We start from the raw sequence: 14,437 nt of genomic DNA on the forward strand, positions 1-14,437 counted from the left end.
TTGCATATCTGCTTTTTTTGTTTTTGTAAAATGTTCAGATATTATGGTTTATTCAACCAAACCTATTTGCACTAAAGAGCTGAAAGGACTTATATGAAATTTTACCGCATTGTATTTGTATCTATTAATGCTTCGTGCTACTCAGTTATATTTGTTAGTTTAGTTCCAAACTGCTATTGGAGAAGCAAATGCAGAAGTTTCGAAATACCCGTAATCAGAAACTTTTAAATCAACATAGAACCGCATTTGCAGCTGTTTGTTTGTGCTGTCTGTGAAAATTTATTCAGTCTTGCATACATTTAACACAAAAATGCTACATAAAAATCCATTACACATAGAGTTCACAACGGTAACATTTTCATCACTAAACTTTAGGTAATATCACTAAACTACTTAATCGGAAAAATAATTCAGTTTATACAATTCTAAAGATCTTTTTTGTATTGAAAACTAAAAGGACCATTTTATTAATAACAGTTTTACTGGATAAATATTAATAACTTACGATTTCGGCAGCGTGTGAGAGCGGGGTTGGAGGGGGCAGGTGTTAACTAGACTTCCCCCCTCCAACCTCAACCTCCACCTCTAGCTGTGAACACTATAATGGTTATAGCACACATATCAACTCGGAAATGGATAATTTGCCTTCAATCCTTTCACCGTCAAATAAGCGTCAACCTAACAGACTGAAGTGGGAACTGCAAGTTGTCAGCGCATCGTACCGCGGTACGTAAGCTTGTCGAGGCGAGGCGATTACGTTACGATTACGATTAGTGTAGTGTAGGGAATTTCATATAAAGAATACTGAACGACTCGAGTTCATACGGTGACGATCTCATTCCGAGATGATATATATGCTATGACCTTAAGAGACCTAGTCTTGCTTCCTCGTCTGCCTTTCAATTAAAAAAAAAAATATATAAACATCTTACCATCCCTCTTCCGGAAGAGGCGCATCATCCGCCACTTCCTCACAGCTGTCTTAAGTTTCTTCATCAGCAAACAGTTCAGAAAAGCTCGAATTACTCTGTGACGCCATATTGAACACATCTACTTATTGTCTATGGCTGCATAACTTAGCACTTGAGTCATTTGCAATATATTTTCTACGAATAACATATAATTTTAAATAGATTTAAGTAACACTGCTACAAAAGAACAACAGCTATATATAAATAATAAATCATATGTACATACATATATAGTTAAGACATTTTATTGTTACATCTCTTTTAAATGTATTCATATTCAAAGTTATTATTAAGTTCTTCGAAGCAAATGAACGGTAAACATTTTTTCGATTCATCAAAATAGTTAAGCGATAAAAAGATAATATTTGCGTGTCACGTTCCAATATGAATGCACTTATTTTTATTAAATTCCCGTTGTATGAAAATTGTAACGATTATATTAATATTTAGATCGAGAGATTGTTATCATGATTTGAAAAAAAAAAACTTTTAATGAACTTATAATGGGTATTGTTACTTAAAAATAAACTGATTAGTAAAACAATGCTTTTTTTTTCTTTTTTAAAAAGATTTATAATTTACTTTTATCCAGACAAAACAATAAAAGCAAATACTTATAAATTTTATTATTGTATGAAATGTCATCTCATAAATATATTCGAAGTGAAAATATTGAAAACGTGCCCGTAATTACGTTTTATGGACGTTACAGAAATACATCATTTGACAACCCAGCGGGACAGCAGAACTGTTTGTAAGAGAGATTCAATCTATACGCAATAATTGTCATGAAACAAATTATATAACGATTTTATTGATTCAAGACACATAGGCTTTAGAATAACAACATTTCGTGTCTTGATAAAGGACACGCCAAAATTCTGTTACAAAAAAAAACCTGTGTTTTCTAACTAACGATTTATTAACGGAACGGAAACGGCAGCGGAATACATACAAACAATAATAATTAAGGAATAAGTGTATTAATTAAATAAGTAAATGCTTTAGGTTAAACCTGTAATGTTTACTTATATTTTGTAAATAAATAAATAAATAAATTAAGAACATCAGTATTAGATTACGACACAGCGATGTAAGACTAACTGACATTGATTCTGATTTATTTTCATAATATCTTGTATTTTTGTACGTTACTAAAGGCTATATCTTGTGGTATTTTGAAAGATATAACTGTAATGCGATTCTGTAAGAACCCACTTAATTACTCAACTCAAATCTTGACAAGCAACTTATGGTGATATACTATTTTGATGCTTGTATTCGTGAAAGGTTATAATTATTATGGTTATAGTCGCATATCACATTCTATCATTTCACGACCGTTTTCTGCGGCGAGTTTCGAGTTTGTTCTTACAGAATGGCCCTACTGTATTCTTTTTTCAAAAACGTACCGTTTGGTATTTTGTAATGCTAGAGACAATTTGTCGAGCTGTCTTTAAACAAAATAGGAGTATTTATTATATCGTCACAATATATTTACAATAATATCAAATATAGATCGGCGTATCAGTAGAGACATTGAGTAAAGCCATCTTATGTTATAATTCAAACGTAATTAAAATTAACGGAGATCGATGACGTCCAACCACGATATATGGCTGTCCGTTTAACGTTCTACTAGAGTGGTATAAAAACAAAAAGTCTGCTATTACTCTTGTCTCAAATTTAATAGTCTAAATTGATGAAGGCATCACAGTCTCACCGTCATATATATAGCCACAATATAATCGATTGTAATGATAGAAACAGTGAGGAACATTGTATAAATACGACAAGTAAAGACAAACTCGTAAAACAAATTGTTCTACTTCGCAATGTCAATACAATTTGTCCTGGGACAGGATATTCGAGTCAAAACCAACTCACGGATCGTTTTACATTTACCATTGAGTGATTTAAATAAGGCTTATTGTTTTGTACAAAATTAATCACAACATATTATAAAACAAAGTCCCCGCCGCGTCTGTATGTCTAAACGCGATAAACTAAGAAACTATCATATATATATATAAGAACATATTTTAATACGGTACGGAAGATTTAAATGTATAATTCATCAAGGTTTTGATCTTTGTTTTGATGATGATTGTTGAAGAAAAAAAAACATACTGACCATCTTTATTAACGTGTGCCGGGTATTATGCAGATCTATATTTTGACTAAAATATGACAATATTTAGACTCTTTCCATGCGAAGATTGGATAGGTAAGTGATAAAGTAGTCGTTGATTCATACGTGATATATAATATTAATTACATATAACTATAATATATATTTTTTTATAGTATAGGTTGGCGGACGAGCATATGGGCCACCTGATGGTAAGTGGTCACCAACGCCCATAGACATTGGCATTGTGAGAAATGTTAACCATCGCTTACATCGCCAATGCGCCACCAACCTTGGGAACTAAGATGTTATATCCCTTGTGCCTGTAATAACACTGGCTCACTCACCCTTCAAACCGGAACACAACAATAACAAGTACTGCTGTTTTGCGGTAGAATATCTGATGAGTGGGTGGTACCTACCCAGACGGGCTTGCACAAAGCCCTATCACCAGTAAAGATGAGTGTCATGCGCAGCTTTTTCGGTAGAATTTACAATACGAATCGATGATAACATGAAAAATAATTTATCTTGTAAAAGTACGTATCGAAGAGTAAGTCTTTTATAATGGCTTTTAGTTGTGCCAACAGGGCACTGATTATTTCGTCAATGTCACGTATGATGGAGAAGACACGAAGAAGATTGATCGGTACTGTCGAGGATACTTTATTGACTCGTAAGACTACTTGGATAAACATTAGATGCTAGTATTGTTTGCGTGAGTATCCACTCCGACGGGCCTGCAGAAAACCTTACTATAAAGCCTCTTGGAGGACATTTATTGCTTGAACACTTTTTGATATTCATTGTTTTTTTATATATTTATTTTATTTATGTTTTTAATCAGATGCGACGATTATTACACAAATATATTATTTTTATAATTTATATTTATAGTTTTTGTTATTAGCATAAGAATTATTTAAGAATATACATAATACAATGAAATGAATAACTAAATAAATAATAAAAACTTATTGAGTGCCTTTAATTAATTTAACGTGAAAAGAAATCGATAGTCGTTTGATTATGAAGAAGCCCATTTATTTTTAATGTTTCTAATTTGTATTTATAACTCATCTCAAAATATTACAAAGAACCTTCATTGATGGATTGATTGATTGACAAAATGTTGCGATATGTACCTGCACCGAAACATTGTCGGAATAATCTCGAAATATTTTCCTAATTTGGGCTCTTACTATAATATTATACTTGCTTTAACAAAATTAGTTTTATAATTATCAAAGTTTGTTCAAAACTGTTATTAGTAATAATGTTCGTATAAGAGTTAAATGACTTGTAGATTTTTATAGCGGATATGACATTGGTTTTCTGGCAGTTTCATGAAAGGCATATTTTGGAGCGATAAATGCATTTGGTAAGCAATTTAAACATTTTATACTGTTTCAAAGTTACAAATGCGTTAAATTTTAGTTTAAGGAAGTACGAATGTATGATATTTTATGTTAAATTTTCCATAAAATTTGTTTCACAAAAGATTAATTTTATTATTAGAATTATAAATTTAAAAGTCTACTGGTGGTAGGGCTTTGTGCAAGCTCGTCTGGGTAGGTACCACCCACTCATCAGATATTCTACCGCAAAACAGCAATACTTGATATTTTTGTGTTCCGGTTTGAAGGGTGAGTGAGCCAGTGTAATGGCAGGCACAAGGGACATAAAATCTTAGTTACCAAGGTTGGTGGCGCATTGGCTATAAGCGATGGTTGACATTTCTTACAATGCCAATGTCTAAGGGCGTTTGGTGACCACTTACCATCAGGTGGCCCATATGGTCGTCCACCTTCCTATTCTATAAAAAAAAAAGTCATTTTAACTGTTTGTATTTATATTACCTTGTCAAGCTAAAGATGAGGATCAACGTAAATTTTTTCACTGCGACTATTTTAGTAGATTAAGCTATGAATTATTTTAAGTCATGTCAATACAGGGCTATGCGGCGGTTGAGGAGGACGGCAGCCGAGATGGCCTCGCGCTGCCGTACACACTTGCAAGGAGTGCGGGAGGGCGAGGTTTGCCCCCTGAGGAGAGCTCCGCCGAGCCACGAGCGGAGCAAAGCACGGGAGAGGCCGCGGATGCGTTATATAAATAGATCCCGCAGCCTCTCCGATCCGTGCTGAGGACGGCCATCGCGGTTTTAGTGGATAAGAATCCCACATAACCCAGTTCCACCTCCATGGGACCCGGGTACCTTTCTGATGGTTTCCATTGCGAGAAAAAAAGGTCTATTTGGCGGTACTATAAACGTTATTTAGCGAGTGATTAGTTAAACAATGTTCGTCTTCTTCTTTTAAAGTTTTTTTGAGTGTTGATTCAATAATGACAGAAAGAAATAAATCTGTTTTTAACTTAACAGCCACAAAGTAATGTTACAATATTATGTCCCTTGTATTATGGGTATTGAGGAGAAATTCGAGAACTTTTCATTTTAATATAAACATTAGAAGGCGGAAAGCGAAATTGGCTACTTAAATACGCAACCGTATTAACTCGGAGGTATCATAAAACGATTTTCATATAAAAAATTCACGATCCACTCAAATATCGGGTTACATAACGAGGTGCTGTTGGCCTTTTCATAGCATTAACGGAAATTACGTGTAATAAAAAGGTAATGTTTAAAGTCTTTATATTTAAGTTTTATGTAAATATAAAAGGCGATAATCGTTTATTTAATATATTAATATCAGATATCAGTTGTGTAAAGTAAGTAAGTGTACATAAGTGTGCCTTAGAATAATAGGAATAGGATTTTAATGAAACGCTCATGAAGCAAAATTTGTAGTTTTTTTTCGGTTATATATATATTTGCAAGGTTCTCTGTCCGTGGCATTTTTGAATATTTTTTTTTAATTTTAACCTTCAGTAGCGATTGTATGAACCCGTTAATATTCCATATGGAACTTCAGTGTGAAAGTGCTCTTAGTTATTAATGCGATAACATGAACGCATTGATATGCGTTTTGCAGTATACAAAGAAGTCGTTTAATAATATTAAATTATTTGAGTTTCGATACATAAAAACGTATCATTAATCGTTATACGGATGCGCGTTCTTTGCATTTTTAAAACCATGTTTACCATATCAAGGGAATACAAAAAGACGTAATGAATTTGTAATGGGGCTTTTATATCGTATGAAATTGTTGTGTTAAAGGCAATATAAACGTAAATATCAAATTATGGATTAGTGCACTAGTATACGTTTATTTTCTATTTTTAAAATATAGGTAATATTATTAAAATAAAAAATAATCTCGTGATTGAATATATTATAGCTCTATGCGCGATAGTGCAATATTGGTATGCTGTACAGTTTTGGTTGTCGTCCACTGTTTGACATATGTCACCCCAATGGCACGCCTGCGAACTAAGATGTGATGTCCCTCGTGTCTATTTGTACTGGTTCTGTCACCTATCAAACCAGAACACAACATACTACTAGGATTTTTTGAAAAAAAAAAGAATATTAGGAGTTACTGGAACTGAAAATTTAAGGAAATTAGTAATATTCCTATTTTCCCCTTCAATTAAGTATATATCTTGTGTTTGGATTGTGGATGACAATAGCCCAATGGGTCAGGATCAAAACTGCAACTTTTTACATCTCTAGGTGGCCCGAAAATCATAGCAAAACGAAAACTATTGCCGCTTAAAAATTGCTTTTTAGCGGTAGAATATGTATTGAGTGACAAACGGTCTTGCAAAAAGCCCTACCGAATATAGTATATCTATTCTACAAAATAATTAAAAAAAGAATTTCGCTTTCAATTTCAGTTAATTTCAGGTTAAATTTCTCGTACCGTTTAACAATTTTCGTTTGAAAATTATAAGACAACATAAATTTGATTGAAACTGCTTAATAAAGTTTGAACTTAATTGCTAACTTCATAGACGGAACGGTTATTACTTAGTCATTTTATTCCAAAACATTGGTATTATTTTTATATAACGAAGCTTTTTTGACGATATTGTTACATACGATAGCAAGTACCATAAAACGGAGAGAGAACCCATCACCTGGTTTTATGTGGTATTCAACGCGCCCTATATTTTATGCTTGATGACGTTATGTGTGTATATGCTCGTGATACCTCTAGATTTTATTACACTATTTCTAAAATTGAATACGTTGAAACATAAATTCCCGGTATTTGGTTTATAATGTAAAAAAATTAGGCCGAGATGGCCCAGCGGTAAAAACACGTGAATCTTAACCGAAGATCGTGGGTTGAACCCACCCAGTTGAACCCGGGCAACCACCACTCAATTTTCATGTGCTAAACTTGTTATTATAATTCATTTCATGTTTGACGGTGAAGAAAAACATCGTGAGGAAACCTGCATATGTCGAATTTCACTGAAATTCTGCCACATGTTTATTGGAGCAGCGTGGTGGAATAAGCTCCAAACCTTCTCCTCAAAAAGGGATAGGAGGCCTTAGCCCAGCAGTGGGACATTGACAAGCTGTTACTACTGTATAAAAAATATTGTTTAAAAGTTTCAAAAATATTCGAAAATCGAACGCAATCTTACAGTGACATCTGTTTGAAATAAGTTTTCATTTAATACTGAATGATTTCTTTTTAAATATATAGACGGCCCAATGGCTCGAAAATTTAATCCTAAACAAAATTTAAAATAATTATTTTGTGACTTTTATAAATAACTGAGTATTTACTGGTGGTAGGGTTTTGTGCAAGCTCGTCTAGGTAGGTACCACCCACTCATCAGACATTCTACTGCAAAACAGCAGTACTTGGTATTGTTGTGTTCCGATTTGAAAGGTGAGTAAGCCAGTGTAATTACAGGCACAAGGGTCATAACATCTTAGTTCGCAAGGTTGGAGGCGCATTGGCAAAGTAAGCGATGGTTAATATTTCTTACAATACCAATATATTATAAAAAAATATGATGCAGGAATTCAATCATGTAGTCATCATCAAACATCAAATACAAAATTATTGTTGAGGTAATAACCTTTTTATATAACTGAATAATCAAAGTATAACAAAAAATAACATGCCTAACGTTTTTTTATGATATAAAAAAGTGGAGAGGCATATGGGCCACCTCAAGGTAAGTGGTCACCACCGCCCATAACAATTGGCGCTATAAGAAATATTAACTCCTTCACCCTTAAAATACACACCCGGAGTGACACACCAACACTGAGTTGGCGATTACTGTTTGGCGATAGGCTATCTGACGAGTGGCTGGTACCTACCCAGATGGGTTGACACAAAGTCCTACCCAGTATATAAATTATAATTCAAAAATGCTTAATTTTCAAATAAGTAAGAAAATACTTCAAAGTATTAACAACTCTAATCTTTCCGATCATCGTATCAGCCAAGTTTAAACAAGTTCAGCTAAAGTTTAGGGCAAGTTACATAGACATTGACATGACCCAAATAGAAGCTGAATGTAACAAGATATTTCCAGGTCTCTGTGAAAGGAAGCTACAATGAAAGCATCGAAATCGAAATTTCGACTGACCTAGATAGAAAATTTATTCTACCTAGAAGGGCTACGAAGCATATATTTTATGTATTTAAATCATGATATGCGTCACAAATAAAGATTGTTACGTCATCGTATTGAACAAAATGATCCTTTGAGCTGCGAACAACTTAATTTAACATGGGAAATTTTATCTTATTTCACCAAAAGCGTAAAATAAATTTACAAAATTTACCTTTTCTCAAAGTGCGTCGTTTTGCGTTTATGACATTGTGCTTTTCAATGGTTATGGTAAAAAAGCAGTTATCTATAATATGTATGCTTTGCGTGTTAATTCAACCTAATGATCATAAGGATAAGTAAAAATATTCATGTCAAATTTAATGCGAAGCAATTCCTGTACCTATTTTTACGTGAAGTTTACTCGTGCAAATACAGGCCTGACGCATTGATATTTTAGTAGACACGCAATGGCTATCCATTTAGACAAACAATTGTTCGTCTCTTGTGTGGAGTAAATATATATAACGGTAGTGTTACGATTATATTTTGCTATAGTTCTAATGTTATATAAAAGAATACCTTAATGTCTTAATGGCTTAATTCACTGGCATAATAACGTTCAACGTTTCTTAATCATAAACGATTGAAATTGTATGATTTTGTTCATTTGTTTTATTACATAAACTAAATTAAGATAAGTTAAGATGGGCTCGAAATGTTTTATCATTAACTATTTACTATACCCATTAACTGACTGTTACGGAGCACCTTAAGTAGCCGTTAAACAACTCTGAGTGTGGTTGTAAGTTTAAAAAATAAAATATCATTAACTTGCGCTTTTCACCTTAATTTATGATCAGCTCAGCATGTGTCATAATATTTGAATTCTGGGGATGGTTTGCTGGTTGGTGGTTTCCCAGCACCATACGGGTTATAGATGTGTGCTATATTCAAAAATCCTCAACACAACGATTTCCCTGAATCAGTTCTTACGACACTCACAGTTAGAGATAAGGACGATAGGGTGAGTATAGATGATAGGACGAGTACAGAGATAGACAATAGAGTACGGGGAGTAAGATCGCTTTTTAAAAGAGCGCGGGAACTATATAACTTCATCATTCATCACAAGGAGAGCTTTTTCAAGACACGATAAAAAAGAAGGAAGTCGTTGTAATATTGAAACGATACCGTCATCTCTTTCTGTGTCCAAGATGGCCATAGCAAAGATTTTTAAGGGTTACCGTAACAGCCTGTGAATGTCCCACTGCTAGGCTAAAGGTCTCCTCTCCTCTTTTTGAGGAGAAGGTTTGGAGCTTATTCCACCACGCTGCTCCAATGCGGGTTGGTGGAATACACATGTGGCAGAATTTCAGTGAAATTAGACACATGCAGGTTTCCTCACAATGTTTTCCTTCACCGTAAAGCACGAGATGAATTATAATCACAAATTAAGCACATGAAAATTCAGTGGTGCTTGCCCGGGTTTGAACCCACGATCATCGGTTAAGATTCACGCGTTCTTACCACTGGGCCATCTCGGCTCATTAAGGGTTAAGATATCATTAAGGGTTAAGATATCATAAAAAATACTCTGAAGGTTACCTAGATCGAAAAAACTGGAGATGGGTTGGCTATGTCCTACTTCGTTTAAAAACACATGGCTCATGTGATAAAAATGTAAATTATATGTAAAAATGTATGCAGATTCTTATTCATGCTTCAATATACATTACTTCATAATATTCTTGTATACTTCAGGATTATTCAAAAATCCACTCATAAATCGTACAATACTTGTTTTCTCTATTTAAACGTTGTGTAATCTCTTGTAGAAAATGTCGGACAAAGGATTTCTCCGAAGGTCAAATACAAATCGTACCATGCGAATGGTTCACGTACAAAACCTGTCGTAATTTTTTCGATATGAATTTCAAATTATATATCACTAGAGACCCAGCCCGGCCTCTCAAAGATTGAACTGAATATATAGACATGTTATGTGTAATACTAGGATCTTCAGGCTACATTTAAGGGGTTTCATTCCACCTACATTTTCTATGACATAACTTTATCGATTTACACATGCACGCTATGCAAGCTCTAGAGTCGATAAGTACCATAATAAAGTCAGCAATAAATATTCATAGATTACACATAAGTCATCCTTGAAAATAAATCTGTCTATTTGATGAAACGAAATAACACACAGGAGCTCTAGTCGATGATCAGGTTTTGTGTATGACGGAAATATAGATTCAGGAAGGGACTATCATTCTTAAAAAGATATTGATTTAAAACGTTAAAAGTTAAATTAAACAAAAATGCATCTCCTCTTTCGATCTCATCTCTAATTCTTTGAACTATTCTGTAAGTATTCACTTCGTATCTCACTTTTAAAAATAAAATTAATTATTATACTTAATACCGTATATTATTCTGACATTCTGATTTTGTTTTTACTAGCGTCGTAGATAACTTGATAACACTGAATATTCAATTGATATTCATGACATTTAATCTAACAATTTACTGAAAAAATCTTTGATTTATTAAATAAAAACAAAAGGTATGCAAAGAAGCTTCAAATTAGTTACATAAAAGCTTGAATAGGTGATCTCATTAAGTGATAGTGGAGTTATCTCTTTCAACCACGCTGACAGAAGACTTCATAAAGTCATGTTGAGAGCTATATTGTATAAGTTCATATTTTTTTTATATACATATATTTCACATCGTCTGTCATTAATACGGACAATGTTACGCGTTCTTTATATTTTATCTCTGTAAGCGACACTCAAGTGTCACCAGGTAGCGCTGTGCTGGGTGCGTTCAGTCAGTTGCTTGTTTGAAGTAGTGATCGTTGGTCGAAACAAAACCTACCTAGGAACTGCTCGGTGAAATTTCAGTATCTTCCGCACCGTTGGTTATTCTTTGAGATCCAGTCAGTCAAAACAATAATTTTAAACGTCATAACTATTTCTGTATCTTTAATATTTTTATTCGTTTGTTATTTTTAATCTTTCGGAATTCTGACGTTTATTAATGTCAAATCAAAGGTTATTCAGTAAGAATCGTTTATCGACAAAATTTCGAACATAAAAGTATTTTTAGTTAAAATATTTGATGCATAGATAACTTTTTCAATGCGGATTTTTCTACGATTTCACCTGCACAATAAAAAACACTATTAGTCCACTGCGTGTTGATACATGTGTCAGAATTACTTTCAATTTACATACACAGTTTCCGTTTAATGCTTTAAGTATAACAAACTTTTTAGTCAGATTGTTATTCAATTAAAAATATTAAATATAATTAAATTAAATAGCTCCACTATTTGGCAATATCTAGACGCCAAAAAAATAACATTAATTCTTAAAGCAGAAGAATGATTTGTTGGCAACTGGTGCAAAGATTAATGATTGAAATTCCAGAGATCTTACACTAAAATCCATTTATTTTCTTGATTTATAAAAATGTAAATCCAATCATAGCCCTAGTTTCTCGACATATAACTGACATGCAAACTGACCCGTTCACGATCGATATGCGGCGACAAATTTTCTCCATAAATGGAACGATGTTCATTTTGTTGCACGTGATTGATTGCTATACAAAAAAGGTAAAGATTTTAAAAAAAGGCGACCTTTTTTTAAAATCTTTAAATGATTCGAAGATTGAAGTTTTGTGTACATACAGTATGGTACAGTAACAGCCTGTTAATGTCCCACTAATGGGCTAAGGCCTCCTCTCCCTTTTTGAGGAGAAGGTTTAGAGCTTATTCCACGACGCTGCTCCAATGCGGGTTGGTAGAATACACATGTGACAAAATTTCAATGAAATTAGACAAATGCAGGTTTCCTCACGATGTTTTCCTTCACCGTCAAGCACGAGATGAATTATAATCACAAATTAAGCACATGAAAATTCAGTGGTGCTTGCCCGGGTTTGAACCCACGATCATCGGTTAAGATTCATGCGTTCTAACCACTAGGCCATCTCGGCTTTTTTTTTGTGTGTTGTTATATAATTTTTGTAGTTATATATTATGACATAATGATATATAAGCATGTTCTATTATGTTCTTCCCTTGTGTACCAGCTTATCTGGAAAACAATTATATCTACAAATGGTAGGGTTTTAGGCAGGCCCCTCTTTTTCAGTATCATCTATCATTAATTATTGTACCGACAAATATACGGTCTTGCCTTTTGTATAACTATATTCTAATACGCATAAGGGATAAAATATTTAAGTGGTTGGTAGCGCACTGATATTGTAAAAAGTGTTTCATTCTTCAAGTGTCAGTGCATAAAGGCAAAAAGAAGATATATTTCAAACAGTTGTAAACATTGTTGATCAATTATTAAAATAGACTCATTAAGTTTCTTGTTTTATATATATTTAACATCAAGTTGTGAAACTGATTTAATACAAACCTCGAATTAGTCTTTTTAAAAATAGAACATCACAACATTTAATTTGATGTTACTTAATCACTTAATTGGTTTTTTTTTAACAACGCTGTTGTATGAACCAAGGAATCTCTTAACTATATATATAACAAGAGTAAACAGAGTAAATAAGCTTTTATCGAATGAAACATAGATATTGACATATCAATTGACATTACACGCTTGTTTTGGATAGACAATATATACTTAGGCGCGATTGTTAGCAACATTGTCAGGTGTCAAGACATATTACGATAAGACCCGTAAATATATCTGTTACGTAAATTTAAATTTTATGTTGAATAGCATAAGCGCTGCGCCTATATAAGTAACGTTATACCCTCATTTTTCATAATCAGATGGGTTGGAAAATGCGACATGATTCGAAAGAGTTCAGAGGGTGAAGGGGTTTACGTGCATTCTGTGGCACGGGAGTGCTCACTGCCAATTTTCACACTGGGCTGATTGTTAGAACTTCTTAACTGGAAAAGCTTAAAACATTTTTTATTGGTATGACCCGATGTTCGAACCCAATATCTTTGGGTTTGCGACTTTATAAGCCAAATGTATAAAGGTACTTGAGACAAGGTCGTCCTCTGACCGATAAAGACGCTCTTGCAATTTTCTAAACATTCAATACGTTCCAAGAAAAGTGCACGTGAGAAAAAAGAAATAAATAAACACTGGTAGTAGTAGCCGGTGGTTCTTGGTAGCATTTTGTATTAAACGGATGGGTTTCTATATGTTTCGAGAAACGCATCACTTCGTCATTAGTAGCAGTTCAATATTATACCTGACTTAATTCAACTTTATTCATTGTTTATTACAACTGGTTAAGAGCATATATTCTATTGAGAATAAGCGCAAAAACCTCAGTACTTATCCATCTATTAAATTCTGTATCCTGCATGAAAATCGACGACTTCTGACTGTACAATATTTTATCATATACACAGTAATAATAACTTGTGTTGCTATCTTCTTAGTGAAAGTATAGTAAGACAGTGTAAATAAATAGAATACTCGAGGGACAAATCATAACAATCAGAAAGTGCCTTCAAAATGAAAATGTAATAAAATAAAGTTAAATACAGATTCATCTCGCTCGTTCTATTTCCGAGCTGCAAAATTTCACAGCATTATGGAGTATAATTAAACTTTGAAGGTACAAAGGATTAAAGACTGCTCCTAAAGGATATTACAAAATCAATAACATTTTAGATAATTGCACACATTGAAAATGAAACGATCGCCTCCAGGCCATTTTAAATAAAAAAAAACTTAAAAAAAACGTTATAATATACAAACTATAATTGTAATATATGGGGATATGAAAATAAAATAACCCGCTGAGTTTTTTTCGCTGGTTTTTCTCGGGTCTGAGGTGT

At 33.4% G+C, this 14,437-nt stretch overlaps 1 protein-coding gene across 3 annotated transcripts in view; it reads right to left on the reverse strand.

The window, feature by feature from the left end:
- Positions 1-14,437, reverse strand: part of LOC126777625 (multiple C2 and transmembrane domain-containing protein-like) — a 79,878-nt gene that overhangs the window by 60,731 nt on the left and 4,710 nt on the right. For all 3 annotated transcript variants that reach the window (XR_007670070.1, XM_050500721.1, XM_050500719.1), the window contains exon 2: positions 933-1,148. Coding sequence is in view for 2 of the 3 variants with exons in the window: in XM_050500721.1 (XP_050356678.1) it covers positions 933-1,050 (118 nt within the window). In the remaining variant the exon portion in view is untranslated. The remainder of the gene's footprint in view (positions 1-932; positions 1,149-14,437) is intronic.

Source organism: Nymphalis io, chromosome 23, assembly GCF_905147045.1.
Source record: "Nymphalis io chromosome 23, ilAglIoxx1.1, whole genome shotgun sequence".
Classification (NCBI taxonomy): domain Eukaryota; kingdom Metazoa; phylum Arthropoda; class Insecta; order Lepidoptera; family Nymphalidae; genus Nymphalis; species Nymphalis io.